Below are 15,900 nucleotides of genomic sequence, written 5' to 3'. Positions count from 1 at the left end.
GCAGAATCAGGCAGTGTCTCTCCAACAGAATTTACTGAAAGTCAGGCGTGGGGGCGAGAGCCTCTGCCACCAGTGAGTGCACTGTTTCTTTGAGGGGAGTGAGACCAAGAAGAAGCATTTACAGTTCAGTGTGGCAGATGGAAGGATGGATGTAAGCCCAGGGTGTGGCCCACGAGCCCAGAGGGGACACTGACTGAGCCGTCTTGGGTGGTGGTGTGTGGCGAGGGGCAGTCTGAGGGGGCTTTCTGGAGGAGGTGATCCCTGAGCTCAGTCCTAAAGGCGCTAAGAGTTAGCTGGTGATGGAGCTGGAACAACACCTCCAGGTAAAGGGGCCCAAGAAAGCCTCACATTGCCAGGAATTATGAATTATTCAGGGTCTCTGGGCTGGGGAGGAGCCGAGGGTCCCTGGCACCTCTGGGATTGATTAGGACAGAGAATGTTAGTTGCTTGTTCATGAAAATGTTTTTATCTCTAATGATTTCTGACACTGGTTCCTCTCTCTTCCTGGAATCCACCCACTGCATTCCAAAGTGTGGCTTGTAATAGAGTCTTCTGTCCTCAAGGGGATGAAACTCTTCATTTCTGCTAAGATTTAGCAGGAAAGACATATCTTAGAGAAGTTCACTTCATAGGTAGTCTCTTGTTTGTGAGTAGTGTGGCAGAGCAGTTTTTTGTGTTCCCAGGCAGAGTCCAGGCCAAGCTGCCGATTGCCGCCCCCCCAAGTCCTCTGCGTCGCGGGGGGAGGGAGTGGGGCGCTGCATCAGCGTCTGCTGCGAGACTTGCACGGCCGCTTTGTGTGCATCAGGTGTGTGGTTTGTGCCACAGTTGATAAAAGAAGAAAAAGACAAGATCTCTGTTTCCTGCTTATTAGGAGCTCATTGTAGGACCCAAGTGTGCATTTTCATGTAGCTAATGTTATTTGCAGCTCACGTAGGAGTCAGGAAAGTGTCACTGTTGTTCTCGAAGGTTGTACGATGGTCCCCCCTTCTCCTCGGGGACCCCCGGTGGATGGCTGAAACCACAGATAGTACCAAACCCTTATGTATGCTTGTTTTTTCCTATACATACATACCTATGATAGTTTAATTTATAAATTAGGCACAGTAAGAGATTAACAACAATAACTAATAATAAAATAGAACAATTATAACAATATACTGTAATAAAAGGTACTGTGGATCTTAGCAACCTCAGCATACAATTTTTTTTCTTTCCTTATTAAGTCAAGAACTTTCACCTTTTCACGGCTTCTCTTTGGCATAGTCGAATTGCCAGCATCCCTACTCTTGCACTTTGGGCCATTATTAAGTAAGTAAGGGTGACCTGAGGGTATCACAGGACTGTGATACCAGCAGTTGATCTGATAACTGAGATGGCTGCGAAGTGACTAACGGGCGGGTAGCGTATACAGTGTGGATCCGCTGGACAAAGAGATGAGTCATTTCCTGGGCAGGATGGAGCGGGATGGTGAGAGATTTCATCATGCCACTCAGAACAGCACGCAATTTAAAACTTCTGAATTGTTTATTTCTGGAATTTTCCATTTAATGTTTTCAGAGTGCTGTTGACTGCGGGTAACTGAAACTGAGGGTAATAGAGGACTACTGTAGTTACAAAACTGTGGCCTGCAGGAAGAGCGTTGAATCCATATGTCATGGTTTGGTGCCCACTGAGAACTGTAGTTTGTTCTTGGCCGTGGCCAGTAGAGCCAGCATCTACACAAGTGGTACTCAGAGGACCCCAACAACACACACATACCCCATCAGCACTTCCTTGGAATTAGTCTAAATTCATATTTCACAAAGTATGATAAACTTTGGGATTTCAGGTGATTCATGGGAACTGCTAAGAATGTGAGTTGGATTTCGTGGGTTGATGTCACGCTCACCCCTCTAAGTGCCCCTGTGCCCCACAGACCCTGTGACTGCACAGATGGCTTCTCAAGGCTCCGTAGTTGGTGATAATCTCTTCGTGTTGGAAGAAAAGCTGGTAGCCCTTGAGAAGACATTCGAACCAAACCTACAAGTGTTGTCCAAGTGTTACCCACTTAGACACGTCGCTCTTGAACAAGTTGTAAGCAGTGAATTTTTTCTCTGGCTTGGCTTCTTACCGTCTGTCTTTATTCCAGGTGCTGCAGCGCAGTAAATGTAATTTGAAGAAGGCAAGAAGGAACCAATGGCTTTAGCTGGCTGCCCAGATTCCTTTTTGCACCATCCGTACTACCAGGTATGGGTGAGCATGGATGTCTGATTCTGGCTAATGGTGTTGGCCGAGGGCCATAGCACAAATGTAGGTAATAACCTTGAACCGTTCCATTACTAGCAGGTCAAGAGGGAAACGCCTGAACTGGGGCTGTTCGTGCGTCCTGTGGTGTAAAAGAGCAGGCATGTTCTGCATGTTCTTGCCTTCCTTTGGAAGATCTCATCATTGTGTCCTCTTTGACCATGGCATCCTTTTTCATTGTGGTGCAAACTTGCCTGCAGTGAAACAGGTACTGTGTTGTCACCTGCTGGGCCCTAAAACTCCAGATGGCAAGTAGGAATGATGGTGAATATTGGGATGTTCAAGTGGAGACATGAGCTTACAGGGCAAGAAAGTGGGAAAGAAAAAGGTTTCTTAGTGGGTGGCTTCTTGGCCTAGCTGTAACTTGCCTTTCATCAATGGAGTCCTTTCTCCAGATTGGCTGCTTTTCCCCCCACCCTGACGGCATTAGGTGGGGTTTTGTGGGGGAGCAAGTTCATCTCTGTTCCTACAATTTCTAGCTCTTCTTCCTGGGCTGCTAGACAAGTTTCCATCATCTGAAACAGATTTTCGTTTGAACTTTTACTTTACAGTGTAGAGGGAAACATTTCAAGGAGTGGTCCTTGATTCTTTGGATTTGACAAGTGACTCTTGCTTTATCCTTGTCAATCCCTCATCATTTAAGTACTTGTACTGTCTCTCTCTGGGTCTCTGTTTATCCGGCAGGAGTCCCAGGTTTTGAAGTCCTTCCATATGCTCCACCCTTGATCAGATTTTTACACTTCTTTGAACTTATTTCTCTCTTGATCTGTGAAATCTCTTTTTAGCTACAGTGAAGAAGATTTGCCTATAGAATCACAGCTGCAGAAGAAAGCATTTAAGTTTTTTAATTAAATGCTTTTTAACTTTTTTGGTGTCAAAGTGAAACAAACCTTCGAAGAAAGGCTGAAGATTAGGAATACCATTCATTGTAATCATTGAATTTGAGACAAAGCCAAAATTGGTTTTAAGCCAGAAAAGTGGGCTGAAACCTTAGCAGAACTGTGAAGGTTTCTAGTGACCTGCAGGCCTGGTTAGTGGGTGAGCTCTACTCCAGCTATCGCCCTCTGCCTCCTGCAGGATTATTTGCTTGTTCTTAAAGAGGCCCTGGTTGCCTTACCCCGCTGATTAAAGCTCTGCGCTGTATCAAGGGTCATGGGTCCAATTCTCACCTGGCCACTTAGCTTTGGCCGGTTGTCTGGTCCCAGAGTGCGCCTCTCACCCCAGCCTGCTGCCTCACACTTCGCACCATGACTCCCAGGAGAACGGGATCCTTGAACTACAAAGAAACCTTCCCTGGGGGTCCCTCTGAAAGTTAGTTGAATAGTGTCATCTTCAGTTGGGTACAGAGCAGACCTTAAAGGCCAGATGTGACCTAGGGAAGGGTGACCCCACAAAAACCCTCTTAGTTTTCGCTCACTCCCACTGGCATCGTGGGTTTTTGCTGGTCCATATATAGATGGCAGAAACGCCAACTGAAGCCAGTACCTTACTTTATGATGTGTTCGCTGTTTGTCATTGCTGCCCTGGGTACCCAAGGCTGCTCTTCAGAAGCTATTCTTCAGGTGCTTTGGGCGAACGGTGGGTACTCCCAGCCATACTCTGTAACCCTTTGAGGAATGCTCAGTCGTGCCATTCAGTGGCTTTTGAAGGCACTGTCTCATTCTTGTAAAATTCCAGCAGCTAGACTTGGCAGCATTTATCCTCTGTTCCTGGAAAATTAGATGACAGTTCCAGAATTTCTGAGAAAATGGGATGATTTACAATGAGTTCTAGTCTTGAGCAATCTCCAGTTACAGCAATTGGATACATCTCCAAGTTTTCATAGAGAAGAATTTCTTCTTGAGATCTTCAACATACAAATAATTTTCTTAATGTAAGTGTTCACTAATAGCCGTGGCTTGGATTAGATACGGTCAGTCAATGAGTTGCTGATATGTAAACTTTTTTATGTACACAGAAGCACCAAAATTGGTGTGTGCATTTAATTATCCTGCTTTCTGCTTAGTGACAGAGGCAACAGATTGGCCTGTGGAGGGCGGGGGCTGGTGGAGAAGGGGATGAACCGCTTCTTTTAAGACTTAGGTTGTTCCTTTAAATGTGATGATCTCGTAGTTCTGTGGCCTTGGGAGGATCACATAACTTTCCCGTCCCTCAGTTTTTCTGTTGGTAAAGAAGGGTTAATGGTGTTAGAGTTGTATGGGGATTGGAGGAAATGCATAGAAATTTCCCAGCATGGGGCCGGCCACATCAGACCCCCAGTCCAGGGTTATTGATTAAGCACACCAGGTGCCAGACACAGTGTTGGTGCTAGGGAGGCAGCTGTGCATCAGGCAGACAGATCCTGGGGCTTATGTGTCCTCCTGGGGGAGGTAGACGTGGGACGACTGGCAAATAAGATAATTGGGAATAATGATAATAATTCTGAAGCAAATAAAATAGGACAGTGGGGGAGAGAGCCCAGGAGGCCAGGAAGGCCTTCCTGAGAAGTGTCCAGAGCTGGAGTGGCACCCAGGCAGGAATGAGTGGGGTGCGCTGTGCAGAGGGTGGGGAGAGGAAATGCCTGGCCTGAGGAGCTGGGGGAGCAGTTAAGATTTTAGTCTACTAGTAGTGAGAGACCTCTGGGGGTTTTATAAATGGAGGCCTACAGCCCGTTGTCTGCAATTTTAAAATCCAAAAAGCTCCAAACCGAGAAGAAAAACTTCTTGTTTTTTCTTGAAAAAATCATTTCTCATGTCAAGGCAGAATCTGACTGTGCCCTAGATGGGCTGGATTACTGGGCCACCCCAAACCCTGCATTATCTTTCTCAAGTCCAAAAAATTCTTAATTGCCAACGCATCTAGCCTCCAGGGTTTTGAGAAAGGGGTTATGTGTACCTATTACAAGAACTATGGTAGAGAAGAGCAACATTTATTATCCTTCAGAAAAATGCAAAAAACAGAAAATAAAATGAATTCAGGTCCAAACATCTGAACAAAATGTTAAACTGTGCTTTAGGAATGAAACGCTTGTATGTAAATTTGGTATAGGTTGTTAAGATTACTGTAGAATTTCCAAATATTTTTGACTTTTATGATTTTTTTTCCCGTGATTTATGGATTGAAAACATATATGCTTGTGTTAGAAGTACAACATCGTAGAAACTATCCTTGCGATCCTGCCCTCCGGAGACTCAACTTGCCGGTGGAGATTGGGACAACAGAATTCCTACAGAATGGCTCCCCATTTCCCATCTTCCATTTTTAGAGTAATTTCATAAACTCTGTCCCAGCCCCAGGTTTCATAGGTTGCTTCCTTTGGCTCCATTTTGTATCTCTGTTGCTTATTTTGGCTCATTCTGTATCTCTGAGCCTTCAGGCCTGGAACCTGTCCTTCTTGTGCAGGAGATGGCAAACTACATTTCCTGGGCCAAATCCGGCTCCCTGCCCACTTTTGTAAATAAAGTTTTATTGGAACACAGCCACACTCATTTGTTTACCTCTCGCCTGTGGCAGCTTTCGGGCCACATCAGCAGAGGTGAGTGGTGTCTGGCCCTTTACAGAAACAGGTTGCCAACCCCTGTTTTAGAGCACCAGTTGCTCCAATGAGTCTTCTGGGTGGACGGAAGCCAAAGTAGCCTCCTTGTGTCAGCTTGTCTCCTGCTCATTGTTGGGGCAACACAGACGAGACTCATAGCCCTTGAAAAAGACTTCGCTTGCCGATCACGTACAGCTGTGGATTTTCTGTTGAGTGCCCTGACATCTGGATTCCTCCAGCTTCTGGCAGTAGTGTCTTGAGGAGCTGGAGGATGACATCATTCCTTATAGTCGATTTGGGATCAGTCTCTGGAAATGAATACCGTTCCCAATGTCTGTCTTTTTTTTTCAGCCAGACAGTGATTCTGTAGCTTTTTCTTTTTTAACCTTATGCACCCGTAATTTGGCAAAGGGACATTTTCGTTGTACTACATTTTCTTCAAGAAATTTGTAGACGGTAACTTCCGCTTGTCATAGCTCTTATACATCAGGTGGGAAGATGCAAAGATCATTTGAAACACCCCTTATTTTTATTTTATGAGACTGTTCCAACTGATAGGATGTTTACCTACAATGGTTTTGCAAATCATTATAATTCTGAATTTAGTAACAACCGCTGTTTAATAGAAATGTTTTGTGGGGTAAAGCAGGCAGTTTATAAATGCATTGACAGGATACTACTGTACAGCTGCGTGACCATACACCCTTTGTTTAAATTCTATATATTTCTTCTATTTACAGTGTCATTGTGAGAAGTAGAGGTCACTTATAAAGCCCTGGGCATTGTGCTTGGCAGTAAGTGGGAGTTGTTATTTTGATATTATATGAGCTGCTCTCTGATTTTTTCAAAGAATGTAGAATTCTTTTTTTAGAAGTAGAATTTTTGAATGATTTCTCTGATACCTATGTACATTTGAGATTATAGTCTTTTCAAGTCTTTGAAATCACTGTAAAATACTCACTTAAAAATAGATGGCATTTGGTTTGGGAAAACATTTTCTCACAATTCTGGCAAATTGCAGTTAACTGGCTTTATTTATTGGAATCCTAGATAGTTAATGATGTGTCAGTAAACAGCATGTGCTTTTATACTTTATGTAACTTAAGGAAACAGTTAAATACCCTTTTCTTTAAATGTTGGAAATAACGTGGCTAATTTGCTCCTTCACTTGCCATGTTATGAATGATGGGCAGACCATGGTTCGATGTTGGCATACTGGATTAATGAGATGCCCACCTTGCCTTCAGAGACTCCCAGCCTAGTGTGATAGACAGAGAGGTGCAAAACTAACTGGGTCAGTGTCAACAATGTGTGTTGTGGGGACCTGTGGGGACCCTGTGTCAATTCATGACAGAACTGTCAAACATGGATATTCTATAGCCCGGAGCTCATGACTCAATGGAGGAGGGTAGAGGGAAAAAGATTCAGTACTCTGTGTACCTGTCTTGGATTCTTCCATTTAACCATCCAGCAACCCTATGAGGTGAGACCTTTATGATACCCATTGTACAGATGAAAAACTGAGGCACTTACTGTATGCCGGTTGTCATGCCAATGACTTTACTTGGTTTTTCCCATTTAATCTTCCCACCAGCCCGTGAGGTGGGGGCCTTCATGATCTCCCCTTACAGATGAGAATATTAAGACAGAGAGGCCATTTCCCCTACTGAGGAACGGTTTGTATCTCTGAGGGGGAGAGTGTGTGTTAATGATGGTGAGACTGAGGAGGAAGAGAAGTTGTTGTCCAGATGACATGGATTTAATTCTCGTCAGAGGTTCCGTAGTGAAACATTTAGTTTATATGCTGTGATTTTGCACTTACTGAATTTCTTTGATCCCAAAATACCATGAGATTAAGGGTCAGTGTTAGTGACAGCTTTTCAGTCAAAATAAAGAGAAAGATGATCATGTATAACCCTTAAATGCAGATCAATTGGAAGATGTTTGAATTTCAAAAATGTTAAAATGGGAGAATGTCTTAGAATCAACGAAATACTACAAATAAGTGAATAAGTTTAAATAAAAATTTAAAAAGTATATATTTATTTTTGTTAGAGAGACAGACCTGTCCTATTCTGAATGCTTTTGTCTTTATTGCCTAAATCTCATCTTCTCAGTAGTGTCATCCTCTTCAGTGTGGGCTCGAAGTCTCAGATTTCTTCTGAATCATACACATAGCTTTATTTATTGAATGCTATATATTATTTTTATTCTGTATCTGATACCATGGCAAGCACTGTGCAAGTGTTACTTTATCTATTTTTTCTGTCAAGGGGACCTCGGCTTACAGATGCCAGTAACTCTCGAGCTCCTGGGGCTTGTATATTACTGATCAGCGACTGGGCCCCTGGGCCCTGGGTTCTTCTCCGCTCTGCCATTCTGCTTCTCCTCAGCACTGTGTGCTTGGCGGGGCAGGTGTGTGATGCCAGCCTGCAGGCCAACTGATTGATTCAGAGGCCAGAGTAATATTTCGTGGCCAGACAGAAGGGCTGCAGGGGTAGTGGGCTTTGGGCCGGCAGAGTGAGAGAGTGGCGGTGCGGGGGATCCAGTTGTGAAATTGTGAATTGGGGCCCTGGGCGCCTTGTGGGCTGCTCATTGTGGGGATGGCCTGGCTTTGTATGTCAGCCAGTCACTCACCCATCTGGTCACCCAGCACACATCTGTTGCTGGTGATGTGACAGGACTTGCCTCGTGGGGGGCTTGGAGGATTAGCATACCTGTATTTGCTCATTCTGGGTGTGTGTTTTCTGGCATCAGCTGAATTACTGACCATCATCCATGTTGTCCCTTTGGCCTAGGAAGTCCTGCATCATCTGGCCACTGCCCACCTCTCTTGCCTCCTCTTGGCCCTCTCATCATCTCACTACACTCTGGCTGCTGGCTGTCAGGTCCCTCACGGGTCCATGCTGGCCCTGCTTCGGGGAGAGTGCCCTGTTCCTGCAGATGTCCCCCCTGGGCTCGGAGTCACGTTCCCTCTTTGCAGGAAAGGTAGCCAGACCTTCTAAGGGAAGTTGACGTAGGTCCTGGTGCGCCCATCGCAGACCCAAATTCCACCTGCTGTTCTGTATGATTAATAGTGTCCTCTTTCACTCTCACGCGTGCCCTGGTTGTAGCCATGAGTTACAATCACCCTGCTTCTGGGCCCAACTTAAGGATCTCACCCTGTTTCCTGGAGTGGACACTGCGATGTTGGAAGCTGAGGTAGAGGGGGCTTGCCGACGCGATTGGGTTGGATTTTGGAAGCAGGCTCTGGCTACTGTGTGGAGAACTCCATTTCTCTGGTGTCCCCAGGGCTGTCCTCAGGGCTTCAGAGCACAAAGGTGGCACTTGTTCCTGCATCCTGCAGGCCAACGTAGTGGATGGTGGCTTGGTGTAGGCGGAGGCTTCTGGGCACCCCAAGGCCCTGGAGTGATTTCTGGGTTCTCGATAAAGTTGAGGATGGGTTCACAGCTGGGGACCTGGGACCATGTTGTAATATTTGAATATGGCAAATAGTCCACGTGGTATTGGTGTTAACGATTTACTAGACTCTGCAATGAAGCGGGCATTTCTTTCCTTCCTGTGGCGGAGGTGAGGAGGGCGTTATTATGGCACTGTTGCCGGCAGGTGGGGTTGGGGCGGTAGAACTTCTGTGTGCACTCAGCTGCGAAGGGCCTCGCTGTGCATACTTACTGCCCGTGCTTCAGACAGCCAGCCCGAGTGCAGCAAGCAGTGAATGTTTTGATTGACAAAAATTTAGGCAATTGCAGCTGTTGTTGTTTTTTTTTAATGGTGCTTTTTGGGAGAGAGGGGAACCTCGAAATTATTCGTTTTATTAAAGCATATGGAACAATTTAAACATGAGCTTTTTTTATTCTGTTTAATTTCTTCTTTAAGTGTTTGGTCTTTAAATTATTCTTACATTCCTGTGCCATATCTAGCTCATACTGAATTTCACAGTGGCATGTGTGGACACTTTTAGTGTTTCTGGTTATTTTTTCTTCCTTGGGCAAATTGCCGTCTGCTCTCTGCACCTCATTTGGCAGGTGGTGGCAGATGCACCCTGCTCACCTGTTCTCGCCACTCCCAGTTATTAACCCGGGCAAAGAGGGCCCGCTGATGCTTCCTGATCATCTCTTCATCATATGGTAAATGCTCCCCTGGGCAGTTTCCCCAGAACACGTTAAATATTTATGCACGTTTGAGGGAGACACTGAGAACGTGACTTACTGGTACCTCTTAAAAACTACTATTATTTTGTATTAGCTAGGAAGAAACCCTCCTCTAAAAAAGCTTTTGAAATTGTTATTATTGAAGATCAGCCTTGTTATTAACTTCTGTGAGATTTTTCTATAATTGATCTTTAAGGAGAAAGTAAATGTTTAGCTGATGTTTTAGCATTTCCTCTTACTGAATTTTCTGTCACTTTGCTGACGTTGGTTATTTTTTCTGGAAAAATGATAGGAAATCTGACATTTCTTGTTCTGCAGATGGATTCCCCATGTCTTCCTGCAGCTCTGCAGGGGCTCCTCCCCGGCTTGCTGAGGCGGACTAAAGTTCTGTGAAGGTCCTCAGCCCTGCCCAGCAGCTGGGGGTGGGGAAGGGAGAGGGTGTGTCTCCACCAGCTGTTTCTGGGTGCCTGAGAACCTGCTTAGGATAAAGGGACTAGGATTTGATCGCTTGATAGTAGGGCTTAAAAAAAATAAAAAATAAACCATGAAAGGAGTATAAGCTCATAGGAAAAACAAGACTTTTCATTATTGGTAGAAAATTCCAAAGTGTGACGGAAAGGTAAGAAGCTAGTTCCGACGTTTATTTCACAGGGAAACTGGCATCTACTCTAGTTGTTCAGGATGGTCACAATTAAGATGAAGATATTGAAGTCACTTTAGGTGGGCTGCCACCTCTGGCTCAACTGACATCCTTCGCACCGCTAGCGTTGCCTTTCGAAACCTGTGCGCCTTGTCCCTTCTGCCTCCCAGTCTTCGCTTGGGATCCCTTCTCAATGAGGTCTTCCCTTGAGTTCTATTTAAATTGCAGCTTAATTGCAACCCTGCTGTACGCTTTTCTTTTATTATTCCATGGCACCACCCCCTTAAATTATAAATAAGTAAATTGCGTAGTATGTTTTTTGCTTACTATTTTCCCTAAGTAAAATATAAAGCAAAGAGGGCAGGATCTTTGCTTTAAGCACAGATGTGCAGCCATGTATTAAGTGCTTGGTAGATATTCATTGAATGGGTGAGGCTCTTTGAAGATCGGCCCTGTTTCTCTGGTCCTTAGGTGACCTAGAGGTCAGATATCCCAGTCTCTACAGCTCTGTGATCAGTTACCCCGTAACTGCATCTCCCTGGGGAGGATTTTGTAGTCCTCTATGAGCTTAGATATTGATAAAAAATTGCAACTTCTTTTCATTGGTTCATAAAGCTTTCTTGTACCTGAGAGCCATGAAAAGCAATTTCTGCTTTCAGGGTTTCCAGGGTGGATTTTTAGCTTGAGTATGGTGTATTTCAGGCTCCCAGTGAACTGGGTGTTAATGTGTTTATGAAACCTGCTTCTTAATGAACAAATTTGTTTGAGTAAATTTTAGGTGTCTGGTCTTCAGAGACTGAGCTATTAGGTGTAGAGTGAGGATTTAGGATGCAGATTCACGGGTCCCTGGGGCTCAATCCTCTGTCTCCCGTGTGTGGAGTGTGATTCAGACAGCACGGTGACTCTTCAGTGACTCTCAGAGTCGGTGGTGCATGGTGAGATGTGGGGCGGCCTGCCCTCAGGATGCTGCAGTGGCCTGCCCTCAGGATGCTGCAGTGGCCATAAGAAAAGCCTGGGTTGCAGGAGGTTCAGCTGGCCGGGTGAGCAGGACTTGGTAACCCGTTAGAGTTGGATGAGGGTGAGTCTGAGGCTGACTCTTCTTTCCGGTTGGGGTACCTCACTGAAGGACTGCTGACTGGCGTTTGCTGAAGTATTTCTGGGGACCAGTGTAATGCCAGCACTTCAAAATACAGAAGTTTCAAATCTAATTCATCTTCCTATTACCCGAATTAGCCTTTCCTCACCACTCCTTCTGTGTCGGTTCACCATCCTCCTGGTCACCGAGGCTTCCGGCCTTTGAGTAGGCGTGGATTGCCCTTTTGTGTTATCCTTATGTCAGTCGTATCTTTTTCTCTGCCCCGGTGAACACTGTTGCACGTGCCTTCCGTTCCCGGCTCGGGAAGCCCCACCCCATCTGGTGGTCCGGCGCATCGTCTGCTGGGCCGTAACATTTGTGCAGGCCGAGTGTCAACGTTTCGCTGTGCTCCTTAGAGACTCCGGGCTTTCCTGGAGTGAGAGAGGAGTCATGTGCTGGGGTGATCAAGGCTGGGCCTGCTTTGTTCTCAGCAGTTCTGTTTTGAGTAGTTTTGGAGTCGAGTCACGTGCCGGCTTTGTCATGACCTTGTTACAGTTCCTCACAGCTCCTCCCAGAGACTGGTGCTTGGGGAGGGTTAACGGATATGTGTATCTGACAGTCCTGGGACCTGCTAGCCCAGGAAACTCATTTTAGAGCAGGAGAGGAGACCTTAGGTAGAGATGTGAACGAGCAGTCTCCTCAGATGCCTGGTTGAGGTGCACCGACACGGGAAGATAGTCTTGAGACCTGCTTCAAATGAACAAGTTCGTAACTCGGGGAGGAGTCCTTGGGTGGAGAAATGTTCCGTATCCTCGATGGTGGAAACAGGAAGGGCTGGTGCAGTGTCTGTAGGTTGTCTGTGCTCGGTACATGTTAGATTTGTAGCGCTTGTGTTGCACACGTGGTACAAATGATATGCACACGCCCGCGCACACGCACGCTTCCGTCCTCTCTGGCAAGCATAACTCCTTTTGGTGACAAGACTGGGAGCGCGCAGTCTGGCAGCTGGACCTTCTGCGGCGGAGGTCAGCTGGCCCCAACGCCCTTGCTGTTTGTTGAAGCTGGAGGAGCCTGTCCCTCCTCGGGCGTTTGTCATTTACAGCTGCTTTTCCAGTGTGTACGAGTGTGTACAACTCTGAAAGAAGCGTGAAGACCCTCCATGCGTCTCCTCTTGACCCTCCCCGTCTCCCACCTATACGAGGCGGTAACAAAGTGGGATATCACCTCTTTGGGGATTGAGAAAGGAATTGGCCTTTACTTTGTGTGGGGATTTTTTACACTTCATCTCACTCAGTCTTCCTAGCAAACGCTTCGAAATGGGTCTTATTATCCAAATTGAGCTCTGATGATGCTGAGGCTCGGAGATGTCTATTGACTTACCTAGCTCAGGTCAAAGAGCCAGAAAGTGGAAGGTGCGGGGTTCACCCTTGGCTCTGTCTGGTCCCAATCCTGAGTCCCTCCCCCTCCCCCCACATTGGGCATAGTTTGGGGAAATTGATCGTGATCTTCCCATCTTTTGTTTCCTCTGTGTTTGTCCTTTTGGAGAGTTTCTACTGCTCTGTCTTGGTGGAGCTCGCCTACCCCGGGCTACTCCAGCCCTCAGTGGAGAGGGAGCGTCGGGGGCCTGTCCTGCGACGGCTCATGGGGATGGCGGGAGAGTCGAGAAGAGGTGCAGTATCTGATCTGCTGTTAATCCCATCTGGTGTATTTTTATCTCACGTGTTGTGTTTTTCATATCTGGAGCTTGGTTTGGTCATTTTATGTCTTCCATTTCTTTCCTTATCATGATCATGCTTTCTTTTACCTTTTTGAACACGTGGAGTGTATTTTTCCTAGTTTTTTTTTTTTGTGTGTGAGGAAGATCGGCCCTGAGTTAACATCTGCCAATCCTCCTCTTTTTTGTTTTTGCTGAGGAAGACTGGCCCTGGGCTAACATCCATGCCGATCTTCCTCCACTTTATATGGGATGCCCCCACAGCATGGCTTCCCAAGCGGTGTGTCGGTGTGCGCCCGGGATCCGGACCGGCGAACCCTGGGCCGCCGCAGCGAAGCGTGTGCACTTAACCGCTTGCGCCACCAGGCTGACCCCTTTCCTAGTTGTTTTAACAGACCTGTCTTCTAATTCTGTCATCTTTGACATTTCTAGGTCTGTTTCTCTTTGTTGATTTATCTTATCATTTAGGGATCTTATTTTCTTCTCATGCCTGATAGTTTTGATTGAATGCCAGACGTGAATTGTACATGGTTGAGTGTTGGTTTTTTTGGTATCCTTCTAAATATTTGGGGTATTTATTTTGGGAACAGTTAGGCTTCTTGGAAACAGTTTGGTCCTTTTGAAGCTTGCTTTTAAACTTTATTAGCTGGGCTTGGAATTGCTTTTAATCTAGACCTAATTTGTCCTCACTTGAGGCAAAACCCTTCTAAGGATGCGATGGAGGTCCCATGGAGCTTTCCATTCTGGCTGAGGGAGCACAGACTTGGCCCTGACCTGTGTGAGCTCTGGGGATTGTTCTGCCCGCTTCTTTCCAGTGGTTCTTTCCCTGCCTGGAGAGTTTCCTTACATGCATGCAGTTATCAATACTCAGCTAACAATGTGCAGGGCACCCTCTGCAGCTCTTCAGCGCTCTCCTCAGTGCCCCGGCCTCGCTGGACTCTGAATTCTGTCTCCTTAGAAGGATCGCCAGGCTCTGTATGGGATCCCCTTCCTTGTGCCGCAGAGTGGAAACGCTGTCCAGGCAGCGAGTGGGGCGCTGGTAGGGCTCACCGTGTTTGTTTCCTCTCAGGACTACTGTCCCATGCTGCCCGCTGTCCACCATCTGAAAATTTTTGAGTTATTTAAGAGAGAGGGTCGTCTGGTCCTTGATAGTGCTTCTTGACTGGAAGCACAGAAGTCCCTCATCATCTTATTTTAACCACCGTTCTAGGACTAGATTAGCCTCAGAACATTTTTATGTAGTATACAGAATCAGCTTTGGAGCTGAAAAGAAATACAGAGATCACGTGGTCCAAAGACCTCACTTTCTAGATGAGGAAACAGGCAAAGAAAGTGAAGTAATTTGCTCAGAATCACAGAGTTTGTCACACTGGCAATTTATAAACATTTGGCTCACGCCACAGTAAGGTTTTTCATACATGAAGACATGACAACCAGCTTCCTGTGACCCACTCCGAGGTTAGGCCCCAGCAGGCTCCCTGCTGCGAGGGCTGACCAGGGCTTGTCTCGCAGGAACAAGCTCTTGGGTAGGAGTACTGAGTTTCTAGTACTCTGGGATCCCTGCTGCTCATTCACTTTTGTCTTGACCACTTGCCTTGCACAAAGCTCTGTGGAAGATACCTCAAGGGAGCATCACCTTGACTTGTCAGCTATGCCCTTCAGCATGCTTCTAGAAGCTTCTCTGTGCTCTTCCTGCTCTATCTCACACCTAGCCTCTGAAGATCTATCATACCTGGTCCAGGTGCAGTGTGGGAACCCATGCGGGAGCTCTGGGCCAGACCCAGCTTACTTCATTCCACCGCAAGATTCTTGGCCGCAGGCTGCTGTTCACCCTGTGCCTTCTGCCCTCTGCTTGCCAGAGGCACATCGAAATGAGGAAGAGCCACCACTGGGGATTACATCATATTAAACCCTGGGGCCTTTTCCTGGTCAACCAGGACGGTAAGAACCCCTTCCAAATTCTGAAATGATTGTTGAAAAAGTTCAAGGAAGAGGTACCTCTCCTCGTTCTGCTAATTGGGGGAACAGAGTGTGGGTGTGCCTCATGCCTACCACGTGCCGGCTACTCTGATAGAAAGAGCCGTGTCTTGGTTAATCCTTACAACAGCACGGTACGTTTTTTGGTGCCTGGGTTTGAATGTAGACATTTCAGGGAGTGGTTGTGCCAAGAGAGAAAGTGAGAAGACTCAAGCTGAAGATGTCGAGTTCACGTGACTGCAGGGGCTCTGTGCGCCTGACTAAGGAGGTCTCAGGATTGTGATCCTCATTTTAGACGAGGAATCTGAAGCTCAGAGACGCTAAGGGATTGTCACCACCTGGCTGGTACACCAAGGTTTCGAACCAGATCTCCCAGCTTCAAAGCTGTGCTCTAAAGAGCATGCCACTGCCTTTTGTTAACTATCACTATTTTAGTTGGTCATTTTTATATTTGAGGTCTGTGTGTGGCTGGTTGAGCAGATTACCTTTGCCTCTCAGAGGGATTCAGCCCATGGGTGGCATTTAGGCCTGGTCCTTTGAGCTTCC

At 46.4% G+C, this 15,900-nt stretch overlaps 1 protein-coding gene across 8 annotated transcripts in view; it reads left to right on the top strand.

Annotated features, from left to right (window-relative positions):
* Positions 1 to 15,900, top strand: part of GRB10 (growth factor receptor bound protein 10) — a 192,549-nt gene that overhangs the window by 58,097 nt on the left and 118,552 nt on the right. For 6 of the 8 annotated variants that reach the window (XM_058534807.1, XM_058534800.1, XM_058534801.1 and 3 more), the window contains one exon: positions 2,129 to 2,226. The exons of the other annotated variants lie outside the window; for them this stretch is intronic. In XM_058534807.1, coding sequence (XP_058390790.1) covers positions 2,176 to 2,226 — 51 coding nt within the window. In that variant the 5' untranslated portion in view covers positions 2,129 to 2,175. The remainder of the gene's footprint in view (positions 1 to 2,128; positions 2,227 to 15,900) is intronic. 8 annotated transcript variants of the gene reach the window in all.

This window comes from Diceros bicornis, chromosome 41 (genome assembly GCF_020826845.1).
Source record: "Diceros bicornis minor isolate mBicDic1 chromosome 41, mDicBic1.mat.cur, whole genome shotgun sequence".
NCBI lineage: Eukaryota > Metazoa > Chordata > Mammalia > Perissodactyla > Rhinocerotidae > Diceros > Diceros bicornis.
The sequence above is the reverse complement of the archived record's forward strand: the minus strand, read 5'-3'. Positions and strand labels throughout refer to the sequence as shown.